Below are 15829 nucleotides of genomic sequence, written 5' to 3'. Positions count from 1 at the left end.
TAAAGTATAGCACCAAAACCACAAAGCAATAGAGGGAAAAGGAGAAAGGCACACATCAACACCCAAAAGCGAAGGCCGCGAAGAAAGACTTGATGGAATATAACAAGAGAAACATTTACCATCCAAAAAAGATGACTCAGAAAGGAAAGATGCGTTTGCGTTCGTTTGGTGGCTGCCGTCGCTGTTACTACCGCTAGCAAAAACAAAAACAGAAAAAAGGCTGGGACAGAAATCCGCTTCTCTCCTCACTTTGCGGCTTCGCATTCTGGTTCTCCGCATTAGTCGATCGCAGTTTAACGTACGTTTCATTTTGCTGTGTGCGACGCCGAAAACACATTTTTTAAAAAAGGGGGGTAGAAAGAAAAACGGAAAACAATAAACACTGCGGAGCGAGAAGAAAGAAACCCAGATGATAACAAATCGAGAAGTAGACATGATACGCCAGTGAGCACGCACAGACGGACCACTCACACTGGAAGAAAAAGAATGTCCACTCAGCGCCGCAAAAGGGAAAACGAGTCACGTAACATTCCTTGGGGTCGTTGTTGATGTTCCGCGCGCTTTGAATGCATGACATCCACGTCAACAACAAGGAGAAAAAAAAAGAAACGAAGACACAGCCGCTCGAGTTCCGCCATTTGAAGAAAAAAATATATTTTTTCTTTTTTCACCCAATTGTTTGCGCCTGCCTCTTTTCTTCCCTCCGCTGCGGTGAGGTTCCCCGGCCCTCACTTATCTTCGATAATTCCCCTCTGCGTTTTGTTATATAGGGTACTACGATAGCATGATGATTATACAAGAAAAATAACAAAGGAAAACATTACTAGAAACGACAGGAAAAACAAAAGAAAAACCAAGATGGCGTTGCCGTTTCCCTTCTGAAGTCTCCAACGCACACGCGGCACTTCTCACGCCTCTTGGAGCAAAAGCACCTCAACACACTAACAGCCAATAACAGTCAAACAACAAAAAAGAGAGAACAAGGCTAAGGATACGTCGCTGGCACCAGCACACAAGAAAGAGACGGAGGGGGGGGGAACGAAATGGGAGTCGTCCGAAGCGGTTAGCGAAACATTACCATAAAACAGTGAAAACGCTGCGCTGCTGCTGCTGATGATGTGTGAGGATCTCCTACATGCTTTTCTCTCAATCACTCTGCAGTATTGTTGTCATTTCCTTTAAGTTTATATATAGGTGTGTAGTTATTCTACACAACCGTCACGGTGAGAGTGCCGATGCCGCGGATGCCAGCCTCCATGACGTCGCCTGTGCGAACCGCGCCGACCCCGGACGGCGTCCCCGTGAAGATGAGGTCTCCCGGGCGTAGCGCCACCGACTTCGACAGATGCGCAATCAGCTCCGAAACGGGAGACACCATGTTCGAGAGATTACCGCGCTGTCGCTCGTTCTTGTTGACGTTCAGAAAAATCTCACCACACAAAACCGTTTTGGAAGGATTCCTTTCAAGGTCCAAAAACAGCTCCGGATGCGTCGCCTTCAAATCGGACGCCAGCAACAGCGGCGACACAACAGCGCCTTCGTCAGCGCCCTTGGCTAGGTCCCACGGCTTCCCGTTTGCCTTGGCCTGACTCTGTAGATCGCGCCGCGTCATGTCCAGCCCGACCGCGTAGCCGAAGACGATCTCATGCGCCTTCTCCACCGGCACGTTCGTGTACCGCGGCCCTTCGGCGGTATGCGCGTCGGCCCAGGACTTCGCGACGTCGTCCGCCGGTTGCCCGAGCGCGACGACCATCTCCACCTCGTGATGGTAACTCTCGGTAAGCGGTGGGTAGTGAATGCTGATGGCGGCGTCGGCCGAGCTGTGGTTGTCGAGGTCCGTCGCGAGGCTGTCGGTGGGGTGGCAGAAGAAGAAGGGGTTGTGTCGGCAAGTGACGCCGCCCATCTCACGGGCGTGGCTACTAAAGTTCTGGCCTACGCAATAGATGCGGCGTACAGGGAAGTTGAGTTTCTTGGTTCCCTGCCCGACAATGGGCAGCACCGTTTGCCGCAGTGGAAAAGCTAGAGAGGCCATTTGCCGGGGGGTGAGTGGTACAGCAAATACGACGAAGAAAGCACAGAGCACAAAAAAGGGGGCAGTAAGGTGCGGAGAGCGACAGCAAATGACGGCGCCAACTGTGCGGTGGGTATCCTGTGTGAAGTAAGCGCGGGCAACGTCGTGATGGGAAGGATGCGGAGGCAACGAGTGGAAGAAGAAAAAAAGGAAAATGTGAGAAGGTGTGCTTGCACAAACGCACGGTGCTAGAAATGACAAGGCTGAAACGGAGAGAGAGGCACGTGCTTTTGACGGCCGGCCCCCCCCCCCTCCACGCTACACTTCGCATAAAGCGCATCTCTGGCACGATTGGGAAGTCACCATTTGTTGGTGGGAGAGGGGGAAATGGGAAGTGCTGAAGCGCCCAGCCATGCCTTCGGCCGAGCAGATCCGCTGCGCATTCCTCATTTCGCGCAGAAAAATCCAAAAAAAAATACTCTCAATCCTCCTTTCAAGAGTCAGCAGTGCTCACCGCACAGAGTAACGTTAATGTGAGCTCTTGAATTCAATTGCTCAATGGAAGGTCCGAGGAAATAAACAAAAAGAAGCATATCGAAGCTGGAAAAACGTATATATATATAGCTGAAGAGAAGGAAAATACCTAAAGAGAGAGCTGATACGGAAGTAACTTAAAAAGCAGCCGAAAGCGAGAACATGCATCAGAACACCAGAGAGAGATATTAGATCAGAAACAAATGAAGAGGATTTTGAGATCGAAAACAAAAGATATCAAACCGCCGTGCCGTTATGTTTCACACCGTGTCACGTTCATCGAAGCCTTCTTGATTGAATGTACAGGAAAAGGTGTGAGGGGGAGAGGAGGGGGTATTCAAGGAAAGCCAAGAACAAACAAAAAACGTATAAAACACACGCACAGACTCCTCCAGCAAAATAAATAAAAATGAAAAAGGAAGTTAAGTGCACGGGAATGTCATCAGAGAAGATATATCATTCCAATACAATGAACACCGACACAACAGTTCCTACGATTCGGACTTCTCAGCTGTGGCGCCCTCATCGTTGCGACTCGTCTCACCTTCATCCACGCCGCTCGACTCGATCTCATCCGCACCATCAATCAACGGGAAAAGCCACTTACGGCTCTTCATGAGCAGCGTGCGCTCCTCCACGGAGAGGTTCAACGGACGCCGGCCCACGCTGCAGGATGCCCACGGCAGCATGCGGCCATTCGAGTCCACGTCGCACCCTCCGACATGAATCCTTCCAGCCCCGGCAGTGCGCGCAAAAACGGCGGCGGGCGGTAACTTCAGTCGCAGCGGAATACTCGCCGAGGCAGGGGGACTCACTGTCGCAAAGCCGATGCGTCCATCGCTGTTGTTGCTGCTGCGGCTGCGGTTGACGCCGTTCGCCATTGCGGCTGGGCAGAACATCGTCGGCGTGCCCACGACACTCTCCGGGTCATTCTCCGTTGCCGGTGTCACGGTGCGGGAGGTGCTAGTGCTGGAGCCGCTGAAGATGTGGCCCGACTCCCACGCTTGATTGCACGGCACGCTCTCGCCGTCGTCGAGCATCAAGTCGTCCAGCTCGTCCTCGTGGGCACCACGGAGATCCGTTGTCGGGGAGCGTGGGGGGAAGGGGGAGCCGCGCGGCAGCACCGTCATCGGATCGCTTAGCGGCATCGTGGGCAGAACGGCGACGGCAGCAGCGGCGGTGGCCAGCGGAGACGTGCCACGCGAGACTAGAATAGGCTGCCAGGGTTCGCTATACTGAGAACTGGAGCGCTTGCGGCGGGCCTTTGACGCCTCCTGCTGCTGCGGTCGTGATGGTCGTGACGGCTGTACCGGTGGCACCTGCTGCTGTGCTAGACACTGGGATGGCTGCTGTTGTTGTTGCGGTTGTTGTTTCTGGGCAGCTGGGGTGTAACTGCGACTGTGCCCTGTCGTGTCAAACTCCCTCACAACTTCTTCGCCATCCATATCCAAGCCGTCGCTGAGCGAGTTGGAGACGGGTAAGGCGGCAGAGGCGGGGAGGAGTAGCGATACGCAGGAGGACGAGCCGCGTAGCGACGCCGGGGTCGCCGTGCCGGAGTTGCCGGGCAGTGGCACGTAGCTGTCGAATCCGCTAAGGAGCGATGCCGCACTGCTTGCATGCGCCTCAATCAGCGGATGTGAAGCTAAAGTGGGGAAGTGGTCTGGTTCAAAGAGGTTGTTGACCGCACTCGAGTCAATCGGTGGGGAGGGTGTCCTCTGCGGTCCCACCGCACCGGTGTTGGTGGTGATGGCGTCAAAGATGGCCGTCTCTACATGGGGGAAGACCACACGGGCATTAGCATTTGTGTCGCCGCTCTCGTGCGGTGCGACGCTTTCCGTGGGGCCGGTGTGCGGCACGTGTACACGTCCAGAAAGATCCGGCGGGGTGTGGGTTGACGAGTTCGCGCTGGCCGTCAAGGACGATGTCGACGGGTGCCTCGTCTTCTCGTCGGGTCGTTTCACTCGCTGGCTGTCGCTGTCCTTGCTGTCCGCCAACTCGCAACCCTCATCCTCGCGCCCCGCGGCAGAGGCGGCATTGTAGTCGAGAAGCAGCGGCAGGATGTGGGGGGTGGGAGGGCGGTTGGCTGTCCGGCTGGCCCCTGTACAGCGGCCCACGGCACGTCCCCTTTCCGCCGCCTCCTCCACAAGACATTCACTTTCGCACAAGCAGTGTCGGGCTGCGACAGCCGCGTCGCCGTCCTCGCTGCGCCCGCCGCTGTCACCGCCGCTCTCGGACGAGTCGGTGGTTGTCGTCGCTACCGAGATGACGCTGCGCAGGTAGCTGTGGTCGTCCGAGGCAGAGCCCGCGGTCGCATCGCGATGCAGGTTCCACCCATCGCCGTCACTCTCTGCTCCCGTCTCGTCTGCGACTGGAGCGGAAAACGAACGTTGTGTCGGCGGGGGTGTCTGCGACCGGGAGGAGGGCTGCGACGAACTGTAAAACAGGCCGGCAGGAGTCATGCGCAGCACTGTCCACAAGCGTGTGCCGCGTACATTTAAGCGCTGCACGCAACGCGCCAGCCGTCCATCCCCACTGTGACTGCCTTCGTGGTGTGCGCTCTCGTTACCCTCGTCATCGCTGCGATGCGAGGCTGCCTCAGCGGTGCGAAGGCCCTCGCGTTCCGTTACCTCCACCGTGGAGCGGACAACACCATCGCCATCTTCAGCATCGAAGGTGTCCAAACGCTGCCATCTGTGTAAGCCTCGTGACCCACATCTCCACCACCGCACGAACCACCACGCACACAGCACAGAGAGCAGCACGAGAGGCACAAGGACTGCGGAGGCGTAGAGAGCAACACACTTTTCGTGCGCTTGAGTGCCGCAAAACGCTTCCCAGTGCGGTTTCGCAGGCGCCAAAGATGCAGACGGATGGCTGCTATTGGAAAGCAGAACGCGCGTTGCTTCGTCGACGAAGGTGCTACCACTTCCTGTAGTTGTAGCTGCGCCACTCTGAAGATGAGACGCCACAGCACTAAGGCGGTCGCGGCCGAGGTGCTGAACACCTTTTTTGTGCGCGACGACGGCGCTGGACGCAGCAGCACAAGCTTCACTGAGCAGCACGGCGGCAACAAAGGCCGTGAGAAGCGGCATTGAAAAAGAAAACAAGAAAGAAAGAAAAACAGAAAAAATATATATAAGCAATGCCGAAGCGCTGCGCAAATTGTTTTTGTCGACGTTCAAAAATATGCGATTCTGTGTAGTGTGCTTTTGATATTTTGATGCGCGAATCTTGAAGCAAAAGAGGAAAAAAATATATGTATTTTTTACAGTGGTACTCAATAAAAGCTCAGACCCACTTTGGCTCGCAAACAGGAAAAAAAAATAATGATATATATTTCGCAAACAAAAATGTATAAAGAATCTTTTTTTTCAGTTAACGAAGCGCATCAATCAAAGCAGACGGAAAAGAACAAAACGCAAACGAATCACGGACGTCTGTAGACGCGAATAAGCCGAACAACAACACCGAAAAAGGGAGAAGGGGAAACCATGAATGAGTGGAAAAATGAAAAACAGAAAGAAAACATCAAGACAGACGACCAGAGAACCAAACACAAAAAGCAACGCTTTACTCTTCCAATAATAATACTAATACTAATAATAACTGACTAAATGGACAACGAGAGGAAGAGAAACGGCAGGGCTAGGTGCTCACTAAATAAACCGCTTCAAAGATAACGCGTTGATGGTTTATTTGCTTTGATGCGGTGCTGCAAATGCCGTTATAAAACTAGAAGCGTCGTCTATACTGCGTGAAAAATCGTTGTCGTGTTTCTCGGTGTTTCAGTGCTCCGTTTCTCTTCTTCTTCTTGGGGCATGTGACACCAGAATTCTGGGGCAAGGAGAAACAAAGACGGCGAGAAGAAGTAAGCGAGGGAAGCAAATCGCACCGTATGCGCGGCAAGTCTCAGTCAATCAATCGAAAACAACCACAAAGAAAACACGTACAAATTGGCACACTCTGATGTTGCGAGTCGCGCGGTTATCACAGAAATAAAAACAAAGAAAAACCAATAAAAAAACGCGTCTCAGATATATATATATATATACAGCGGAGAAAGAAAAAAGGAGGTAATCGATTATTTACAAATGCAGCCCGTTCTCCGAAGACCGTTGAGCCTTCGCGGTGAAAGGCGCCGCACGTCGGCAGCAAGGAAACAAAAAAGGAGAAGAGAGAAGTTGTCCCTCTGAGACAACCAACAAAAAAATATTTATTATTATTTGTTGCAGCCAAACAGTGCAAACCCCCGAGTCTCTCTACACGACTCGGCAATTAGCAAGTTTCCGTGCAAGCTGCAACTTTGTGTGCGTGTGTCGCAGAAGAAGAACGTACCACAGAAGCGAAAGGCGAAAGAAAATGTAACCGCTTCCAGAAAGTCGATAACTAATCCGTGTACTATCGACTTTTTAATACCTCGCTCTGCGCTACGCTAATAAAACACAAGAAGAAGCACCACGCAAAGCAACCTTCAGTTTTTCTGCGGTAAAATCTGTCTGCTTTTCGTTTGCTTCCGTTTGGGTACGTTGTGAATTTTAAATGAAAGAAACAAAGAAGATCGGCGCGTCCAGTGGGCGGTGTACACAACTAACTCACAGACCGGAGTGGCCAGCGTAATTACAAAAAAAAAGGCGTGGACAGTACAACACAACGAACACACCTCTACGTGTTTTTTCTCTCGTTTCTGTGATATTATAAAGCTGTACGTGTGCAGTTCAGAGAAAAAAAAAAGTGCAGCGTGTGTTAACGCGCCAGTGAAACAAACAAAACAAAAAGGGCGCGAAAGCTCACGAGCTACTAAAATGAGAGCAAAGAAAAAAAAATGCTTTGTCCTCTTCAACGGTACTCTGTCGTGTGTAAATTGTTTCTTTCGCTTTTCCTCCCCGTCCGTCTTTCAGATTCTCGCGCGTCCCTCTGAGAGTTTCGAGTTTCTTTGCCTCCTCCTTCAGTTTGTCTTTCTTTTCAACCCGGAAAGAAGAAGCAAAAGAAAAAAAAAAGAATACGGTTGAAAAGGAAAAATATCAAGGAAAAAGGATCGAGAGAGGGGCACTCTCCTCTACCTTCTCGTCTATCAGATTGCTTCGCTCTCTAAACATACACGCCAAAACAGAACAAAAAAAAACGTTTGCAAAAACCCGCTTCTATTCAGAATTGCTTCTTTTTAGAATATTAGTAATTATGCATTATATTATTTAGAAAAGATAATAGTAATAAGGCGACTATGTGAGGTGAAAAGAGGAAACGCACGAAAAGGCACCACGCAATTCGGAAGACCAGAAGAAGGACAGTTTGCGTCTGCGGAAGTTAATGCTGCTTTTGATAGCTATGCTCTTCACGTGTGTGTTCACTTAGTAAGTCTACTTCCTTAGGTACAAGAAAAATACAGTAATGATGAGGCAGCGCTAACACACCTTTCCCATGTGACTACATGAAACAGCTTTGAGAATTGTCGGCCCTTTAGAGTCAGTGGCGTTCACAAGTACTCTTGTTTCTTTCTATTGTGAGGGAGTGTGTGTGGGCGTGTTTCAATAAGAGCACTCTTAATACAAAACGAAAAATGCAATCACAGAGGCCAAGCGAAGAAGGTACCTCCAGTTGAGAAACGGCCGAGGAGTACGTGTAGGGGGACGTTTTCGGCCTTCGGCCACGACGCTCGCCTCGATAGAGTAGGGGAGAAAAACAGGAAAGAAAAAATTAGAGTAAAGGTACCTTAGCTGATGAGCTTCGAGAGTACACTTCAAGTACTGCGGCTTTGCATGTTGCAAAAAAAAAAGAGAGAAGGAAGAACAGGCGAGAGGTGTTTGACCCACCTCTATGCTGATGTTGTTCATTCAGTGTATTTGAGTGTGGGAGTGGTTTTGTTTTTGTGTTGGTTTTTTTGGGGGTGAGAGTTGTGTACACCACGCACATCAAGGCAAAAAGATGAATAAGCGAGAGGACCCAAAAAAGGAGAAAGCAGTGAAAATGAATTGAGAGAGGCACAGCAAATACAAGCTGGAGCTGTTCACGCGTGAACGCGCCCAGTGCACGGCGACAAAGGTGAAGGGAATCATAAGCAATCATTGATGGCAGAACACGTGCTGCAGAAGAAGGGGAAAAAGGAGAGAGCTGATCGAATACGAAGACTGCAACAGTGCAGCAACGTGCCTTCTTTTCGGCGCAGAACACAAAAAAAACCTGCTGAGGGTTTCTCATTGGCGCATATGGTGATTGCATTTGAATGCTACCGCTTTAAACCCCCGCTTACGAAGGAAGCGGTGGCGCTGACGGCAAACGATAGCAACGCCGATTGCGCTGGAAAGAAAAGGAAAATAGTGTCGCTGCTTTTCCTCATTCCAATGGGGAAGTGTGAGCAACTAAAAAGGAAAAAATGCACACGACCGTAACCACCCGGCTCCACCGGCGGGGCAAAAACGTAGACAAAACACCATTTTTAACAGAGAGTTAGCACGTAGTAGAGGGAACAAGGATATGTACGTATCAGAGCGGATAAGGAAAAGGAAGAGGGAGGTTTGCTCCCCCCTCCCTCCCTTCCTTCATTCTATAGCATCATCGCCCGCTTCTACACGCACAGAGAACCAGCACGACGGCCACAAGCACACTGCCCAAAAAGCTCGCCACGGTCACCGTGAAGCCTCTTACTTCCACCACTCGCCGCTCCCACCACGGCTCCGTCTTTCCCATGCTGGAGCCAAGGAAAAGGTCTTCGGCAGACGCACCAGGCCGAGGGGCATGCATGCGCACCACCGCATCGAGCACAATGGGACACCGAACGGCAAGCGTTGCATTCGCAAAAGCCGTCCCATCCTCAGCGGAGTCTCGCTGCTGCTCTTGGAACAGAGCGTTTGCGTGGCGGAGAAGACACAACGATCTCTCCTCCGCCCCCTCTCCGTCGACAAGTTCGGTCAGCTGCCGCAGCCAACCTACCCGCACTCGTGCAGTAAAGGCGGTCCACGACAGCAGCACGTCTGACGCTGAAGAAGCTGCAGAGCCTTTTGCGCCGGCGCCATCCCACAACGTCGCCTCATCGGACATCGGCAGCGAAACGACGAAGCCCACATCCATAGCGTCTTGCAGCGAAGGTGATAACCCGTCGGCAGCTTTTTTAGCGCGCGAGGTGTTCACTGTTCCGTGTCCAGGCTCTTGTATGTTGGCTGAACGTCGTATGGATGCCACACGCACCATCTGCGAAGAGAGACCGAGAAGGGCGCCCATGTCTTTTGCGAGCGCCAGAAGGGACGCCGCCTGTGACACCCACGCCTCCACATCGAGAGCAGGCGCTCTCTGCGTTGCCGTTGTAGAATTTGGCCAGAGTGCGCTCATGGCGGCTGCGTGGTTGCGACGGAAACGAAGATGCACGACGGCGACTTCGCGCAGATCGATCGCACCGCTGTGGTGCTCCGACACGTCCAGCGGGCCAACCACAGAGAAGGTCGCGGTGTGGTTGCGGGCAGAGGCCTTCCATCTGACAGGGAGGGACGTCACAAGGCCGCGCACCTGACACACGGCACGTGGTGCGACGGCAGGCTCAGCTGCGTCTGTCTCCGCCGGAAGAACCGAAGACGAGATGGGAAGAGAACCTGTTTCATCCACACTTAAAAGGTAGCTGTTGTTATCTGCACGACTCGTCGAAGCCAGGGCAGCGCAGCTCGACCGTGACAGCCATTCTGCAGTGGAAATGAGCTCCACTTCTGAAAGGCGCGCACCGTCTGTCACGGCGAGCGGGGCAGTTGCCCCTTTCGGGGTGGCAACTAACCACGCTTGCGTGCGTGACAGCGCCTCGTCCGCGCCGTGCGCGACAACTTCCAAATCGGCGGAGACCAGGCCTTTCCAATTAAGAGGAAACGCACCGCTCCTGGATGAGTTCCTTCTCTCTACGTCATCCCCACCATCCTCTGCAAACGCGGCAAACGTCGCAGTGGTGAGTCGTGTCGCGCCAGCCACACGCTGCCCCATAACAGCCCCCAAGGGAGACAGCGCACGCCTCGCACGGTGACGCGCCAAATCGCGCTGCAGCGCAGCCTGGAAAGCCCTGTCACTGTCCACCAGAGACATGCGAAACGTTGCCGCAGTTTCCGCAGTCACTGTGAGAGGCTGCGCCACGGGTGCCGCGCTCAGCGAGATGGAAAACGTCACCGTCACGCGATAGAACGGCAGCACCGTGGAACTCGTCTTTGAAGTGGCCGGCGGCGTGTTGCTCAGGAGTTGGGTGGGCCGCTGCAATTGGGTCGCATCGGCACAGTAGAGCACCGCTGCCTCGCAGCCCACCCATCCCGCGTACCCGGAGGTGGGCGGTACGGCCACGACGCCGGCGCCGCCGTCGGCAGGACACTGGATCCACTCCGTGCCCACACGGACTTCGACCGCTGTGCCGCCCTTCAAGCACCGAGTCTGTAAGCAGCGCGCGGTGACGAGCGGGTGCGCCACGGGTGCCCGACGCACATTGCTCGACAAGGAGGAAGAAAGGAAGACACCGTTAACACCACCTGCGCTGCTGTCAGTGGCCCGGGACATCTGCTCGGCGAGCGCACGCCGTGTTTCGCGGTCGAGACGCCGGACTTCACTGGATGCAAAGCAGCGGCTGAAGGGGCCGAAGTAGTAGCCTTGGTCCTTCACCAGCACGCTACGCTGGTAGTGCACGTTGTCCTCCGTGAAGTCCGCTCCAGTGGCATCGCCGACAGGGGACTCGAAGACGGGTGAGCTGTCACACACGCGGTTGGAATACGGTTCCACAATCGGGCAGCCCTCCATCAACAGTGACAGGCCGTGACTCTCCACGGAGGGCGCGGCGGGAGATCGTTTCCGATCGCCTGCGGAGCTGCCTTTGTTCGGCGGTTCCCTCTGCGCAAAGCAGAACCCAATCGCCCGCCGATCCGCCGTGCACTGCGTGTGGCCTGCCGCAGAAGGCGGCATTGCCTCACACCAGTACCTGGAGCGCGTCACGGACTCCGCGTCTGTGGTCCAATAAGGACGGTGACTGTTGGTACTCGAGCTCGCCTCATCGAAGGCAGCAAAGCGCCCCACCGGCCTACACACCCCCGCCGCAAAATCACACCCAGCATGATAGCCCCACATCGGGTGCTCCGCGTAGCGGCGGTCGGCGCGGTAGTACGGCAGCGAGTCGAAGAAGGCGATCGTCATGTCCGACAAGGCGGCGCTCGGCGAGAGGACGCCAGCCATCAAGTCATCGTGAAACTGTAGGCGCTCCCAGTGGGCGCCGACGGTCCCCTCCGACCCGCTCCGCTCCAGCGCCGCACCGGGCAGTGCTTTGGCGCTCGTGCAGTTCATCCAGCTCTGCACGGCGACCTTCACTTTGGGAGTCGTGATGACCAAAGCAGCAGCGCTTGTCGTTGAGGTGGATGCACGTCGAAGGGTGACCATGGCCGCGTAACGCTGCAGTTGGGAGGGGGCAAAGCCGAGGGCGTGCAACAGCTCATGCAGCAGCGAACGATGGTGCTGCGCGGTCCACTGCGCATAGTATGAGGATATTGCTTGGTTCGCGTTGTACACCGCACTGCGCAGCTGCTTCTCTGTAGCGCCGCCTGTGGTCGTACTCGAAGAAACAAGCGTGCGCCAGGCACGTTTCAACGTCCGCAGCCAGAACGACGACGAAGACGAAGCACCCTCACTGGCGGAGGCGGACGGCGCTGCGTGAAGGACAAGCGACGACGGCACGAAATTCATCACGGCCACCAGCGGACGCTTCGTGCGACGATCCACGGCACAGTAAGTCGCCCACGCAATCGTGCGAGACGACGTCGACGCTGACGCACGCGAGTTGGTTGTCGTGACGGTGTCATGCAGCGGAGCCGCCAGAACGTAGACGATAAAATCTGCGTTGTAGACGCCCTTCGTGGAGTGCGAGTGAGGTACGACGATGCTGCTGCCACATATTCCCTGCGGCACAATCACGCGTGAAGCTCGGTTCCCTCCTGCGTCACGCGGAGCGGTTGTCAACTCGTTTTGGTCCGCGGCCACTGCGTCTTTTAAACTGAGCCACTGCTCTACAGAGCTCCCCAGTATGGGTATGATACGGTGAAGTACGAAGTCCCGCTTCCACGCACGGAAGAGGTCATCTTGCTTGCACGTCACGTTACCACCGAGTTTGTCGCTGCGCTGACTGCCAACATCAGTGCAGAAGTGACTCGCATTGAAGAGGTGCGAGACATCAAACCGAATTCGCATAGGAGGATAGGTGAGATCACGGGGCGTCTGGGCAGCTGCAGCGAGCCCGCTTTTGCCGCCAAGTCCAGCCGGCGGTTCCGCGGCCAGCGCCGACACCGTTCGCGACGGCCTGTCCAATAAGAAGGCATCGCCGTCATCCGCTACCGACAATGACTTCGTCGCCGTCGGAGTTGACGTGTTCGACGCTACGTATTCCACATTCAGCTCTGCTGCCGCTTTCGTGATGCGTTGAAGAGTGTTCGAGTGCCTATGAATGCATCGATGACGGGCAACGGACGGCGCGTCAGCCGTCACGAAGACCCTTGTTTGGAGAAGCGAAAGGAGAAAAAGAACTGCAACGAGCTGATGGCGCATTTGCGTCGTCGGACTAGGACAGGTTCCAAGAAAGAAAAAGAAATTATACTAACAAAGATGTCGTGACCGCAAAAAAAAGGGGGTGAGCAGAAACTACTGAAAAGAAAACAAAACTAATAATAATAATAAAAGAGTGTGGTAGAAAAGAGAAGGGTAAGTAAGCAACTTTCCAGTGATGCGTCGAGACAGCTAAAATGAATCAGCAAGAGTTTACACGCCCCTACCAACACGACCAGTGACGCATTTACTTTCGTTTTATTACTAGTGATGTGGAAAAGATTCACTGCACCTAAAGGCAGCCCCGAAGTGAGCGAGATGCAGTGGTGTTCAATACGCGCTGACTGGATGATACAAGTTTGAAAAATAAAACATATGTGAAGAATGTGGAGATAACAAGAGGAGGGGGGTGATCGTAAAGAGAAAAAACGACTTTCATGCGCAACCACGTCAATTTCAGGCGACACTTGTGCGTTGACAAGTGAAAAAAAAGTCTAAAGAAGTTTGACCAGTTTGAAAACAAACTTCCGCCTCACCAGTAGTCCTTCACAGAAGGAGAACAATAATAAGGATTCGAGAACAGGGGTATTGTTTTTCGTTGCCCCCGCGTTGACCCCCCGCGCACACAGTAAATCTCCTCTTTACTATTCTTTTCGTTTGTTGTTTATTTGCCACAACCAGACAGCGCAACAACCAATCCGATCGTTGATGAAAAAGCGGCGAAGACGCACGACAAACTTCAAAACAAAATTCAATTTTAAGGAGAATACAGCATCAAATAAATCCAGCAAACAAAAAATCAGACAAAATGAAAAGCAAAGGTGAGCAGCTCAAAACCGCACCAGCACAAACCTCCCCCCGTCACTGTTCACAACACAAACATCTTTTCACACGTCCCACCGACTTCACGACCGCAGCGTGTTGATCATCGGGACAAGCGCCTCCCACTCCTGCTTCATGGACTCCGAAAAACTCAGCTCCAGCACGCCGAACTTCTTCAGCATGTCCTTCGCGTCGTACTGCTTGTTCTCGTGAAAAAGTACAAATTCGTCGCGGAACGTCTTCTCGGCGCTGTGAAGATCCTCCTCCAACCGGGCTCGCTGCTCATTCACGAACTGAATGTCACTCTGAATCTGCGCTACGTTGCTCTGCTGACCACGGGCCATGCTGGACTGCAAGTCTTGGCCTTTCTTCACCAAGTTGCGCAGGTAGTGCTGGGCGCTGAACATGTGCGACAGCGTCTCGCGCACGGCGGCGCACATGCCAACGTAAAAGCTGAGCGTGCTGACGAGGCGGGTGGACTCGTTGTCGGCGTGTTTACTGTAGACGTCCGCCACCTTGCGACCGCAGTCCCGCACCCCCTCAACCGCACCGCGCAGCTCCGCGTCCTCTTCTCCCTCGGCAAGCAGGCCAAAGGAGGCGGCGAAGTTGTTGACGGCAACGGCGTTGCGACGGTGGCGGTCCACCAACGTCTCCAGCAAGTTACGCAGGTTCTTCAAATTTGTCTCCAAGCCCGCAACATATTCCACCGTGGCCTTCCACGTCGAGGCATCCACCGTCTCCTGCGTCAAGGCCGACTGATAGGCGGCACCGCTGGGGCTGATCGGCACACCACCAGCTCCTCCTGCGGTAGCAGCAGCGGCGGCAACTCCTCCTCCACCGGCGCTGCCCACCGCATTCGATCCGGCGTTCGACGACACCCACGACTTCGCCCGCTCCTCCAGCGAAGGGGCGAGAAACGGCGGCGACTTGACCGGGTCGCGGGTGCACTGCCGCCACTCGTTGTCGTTTGTAAATTTCTGAAGGAGCTCCGATTTGCCGAGGATGGGGTGGTAGGCGAGGCGCTGCAGGAAGCGGCGCAGGCTGATGCGGCGGTACTCCAGCAGATCCGTCTCTGCCCTGGGCGTGTCCTTGCCGCCGGTGGTCACCATGCGCGGCAGCTTCCCCAGCTTGTCCTGCACGGACTCCTTCTCTGGGATTGGCGGCACGATGCAGTACCAGTACACCGCGGTCAGCTGCGCACGCAGGGTCTCGAAGTCGCTGTAGCGGCGGTTGAAGCGGGCGTCACTCATGAACCCGGGCAGGCGCATCGTAATGGGGTAAAGGTGATAGGACATCTCCAGCGTGCCGTGGCCCTGCACCTGCAACGGCACGTCGACTTTCACGGAGATGGGAACACCCGCTGCCATGGCTTTGGTGAACTCTCCGACGAATCGAAGAGAAAGAGGTGGAAAAGGAAAAGGAAAAGGAAGGCGGGAGAGGAGATCGCGGTGCGAGGGGAATCGGCTTCTTGTGTGGGGGAACTGGAAAAAGCACGTACGATAACACGGTGATTTATTCTCTCTGCAGCCAAGGCAACGGCGGCGACGCAAAACGAGTTGGCGCTTTTGTGTATGTGTGCGAGCGAGTTCGTTGATCGACGCTAGAAGATCCAGTGTTTCTCTTTGTGCTCCGTGTGGTGCAGTGATATAGGGAGTTGGCCGCAGTAGGGCGACAAAGAAGAGAATAATTAATACGATCCGTGAGCTCAAAGTGATGCCTGTATCGATAAGCTGGAAAGAGAAAACAAAACAAAAACGGCCTTTCCCGGAGAGAGGTCGACTGGAGGGGAGAGAAAGAGAAAGGGAAAGTATACAACATGAAGCTTTCCATTCATCTCTCGGCGAATTCTTCCTGGCGCAAGCTTTCACAACACAAAGCTACATATCGAATGCACTAATAGCAGGAGCAAGACATGCGCGTGTATCT

General features: G+C 54.0%; 4 protein-coding genes across 6 annotated transcripts; all 4 read right to left on the bottom strand.

Annotated features, from left to right (window-relative positions):
- Positions 1-1207: 1207 nt before the first annotated feature.
- ABB37_00457 (hypothetical protein) lies at positions 1208-2151 on the bottom strand (the record flags this gene model as incomplete). Its single annotated transcript, XM_015796651.1, has 1 exon — positions 1208-2151. Exon 1 carries the CDS (start codon positions 2030-2032, stop codon positions 1208-1210), a length of 825 nt encoding a protein of 274 aa, XP_015664659.1. The 5' UTR covers positions 2033-2151.
- An 885-nt stretch (positions 2152-3036) lies between these two features.
- Positions 3037-5637, bottom strand: ABB37_00456 (hypothetical protein; the record flags this gene model as incomplete). Its single annotated transcript, XM_015796650.1, has 1 exon — positions 3037-5637. The coding sequence occupies one exon, from the start codon at positions 5635-5637 to the stop codon at positions 3037-3039; it is 2601 nt and encodes an 866-aa protein (XP_015664658.1).
- Positions 5638-9094: 3457 nt separating this feature from the next.
- Positions 9095-13427, bottom strand: ABB37_00455 (putative major surface protease GP63; the record flags this gene model as incomplete). The annotated part of the gene is made up of 1 exon (XM_015796649.1): positions 9095-13427. The coding sequence occupies exon 1, from the start codon at positions 13082-13084 to the stop codon at positions 9095-9097; it is 3990 nt and encodes a 1329-aa protein (XP_015664657.1). The 5' UTR covers positions 13085-13427.
- A 559-nt stretch (positions 13428-13986) lies between these two features.
- Positions 13987-15684, bottom strand: ABB37_00454 (putative phosphoinositide-binding protein; the record flags this gene model as incomplete). Of its 3 annotated transcripts, none has more annotated exons than XM_015796646.1 (1): positions 13987-15684. In XM_015796646.1, exon 1 carries the CDS (start codon positions 15268-15270, stop codon positions 13987-13989), a length of 1284 nt encoding a protein of 427 aa, XP_015664654.1. In that variant the 5' UTR covers positions 15271-15684. The 3 variants fall into 3 exon arrangements, with proteins under 3 accessions (XP_015664654.1, XP_015664655.1, XP_015664656.1); XM_015796647.1 differs by having other exon boundaries at positions 13987-15286; XM_015796648.1 differs by having other exon boundaries at positions 13987-15274.
- Positions 15685-15829: the final 145 nt, after the last annotated feature.

This window comes from Leptomonas pyrrhocoris (assembly GCF_001293395.1).
Source record: "Leptomonas pyrrhocoris isolate H10 chromosome Unknown, whole genome shotgun sequence".
Lineage (NCBI taxonomy): Eukaryota > Euglenozoa > Kinetoplastea > Trypanosomatida > Trypanosomatidae > Leptomonas > Leptomonas pyrrhocoris.
The sequence above is the reverse complement of the archived record's forward strand: the minus strand, read 5'-3'. Positions and strand labels throughout refer to the sequence as shown.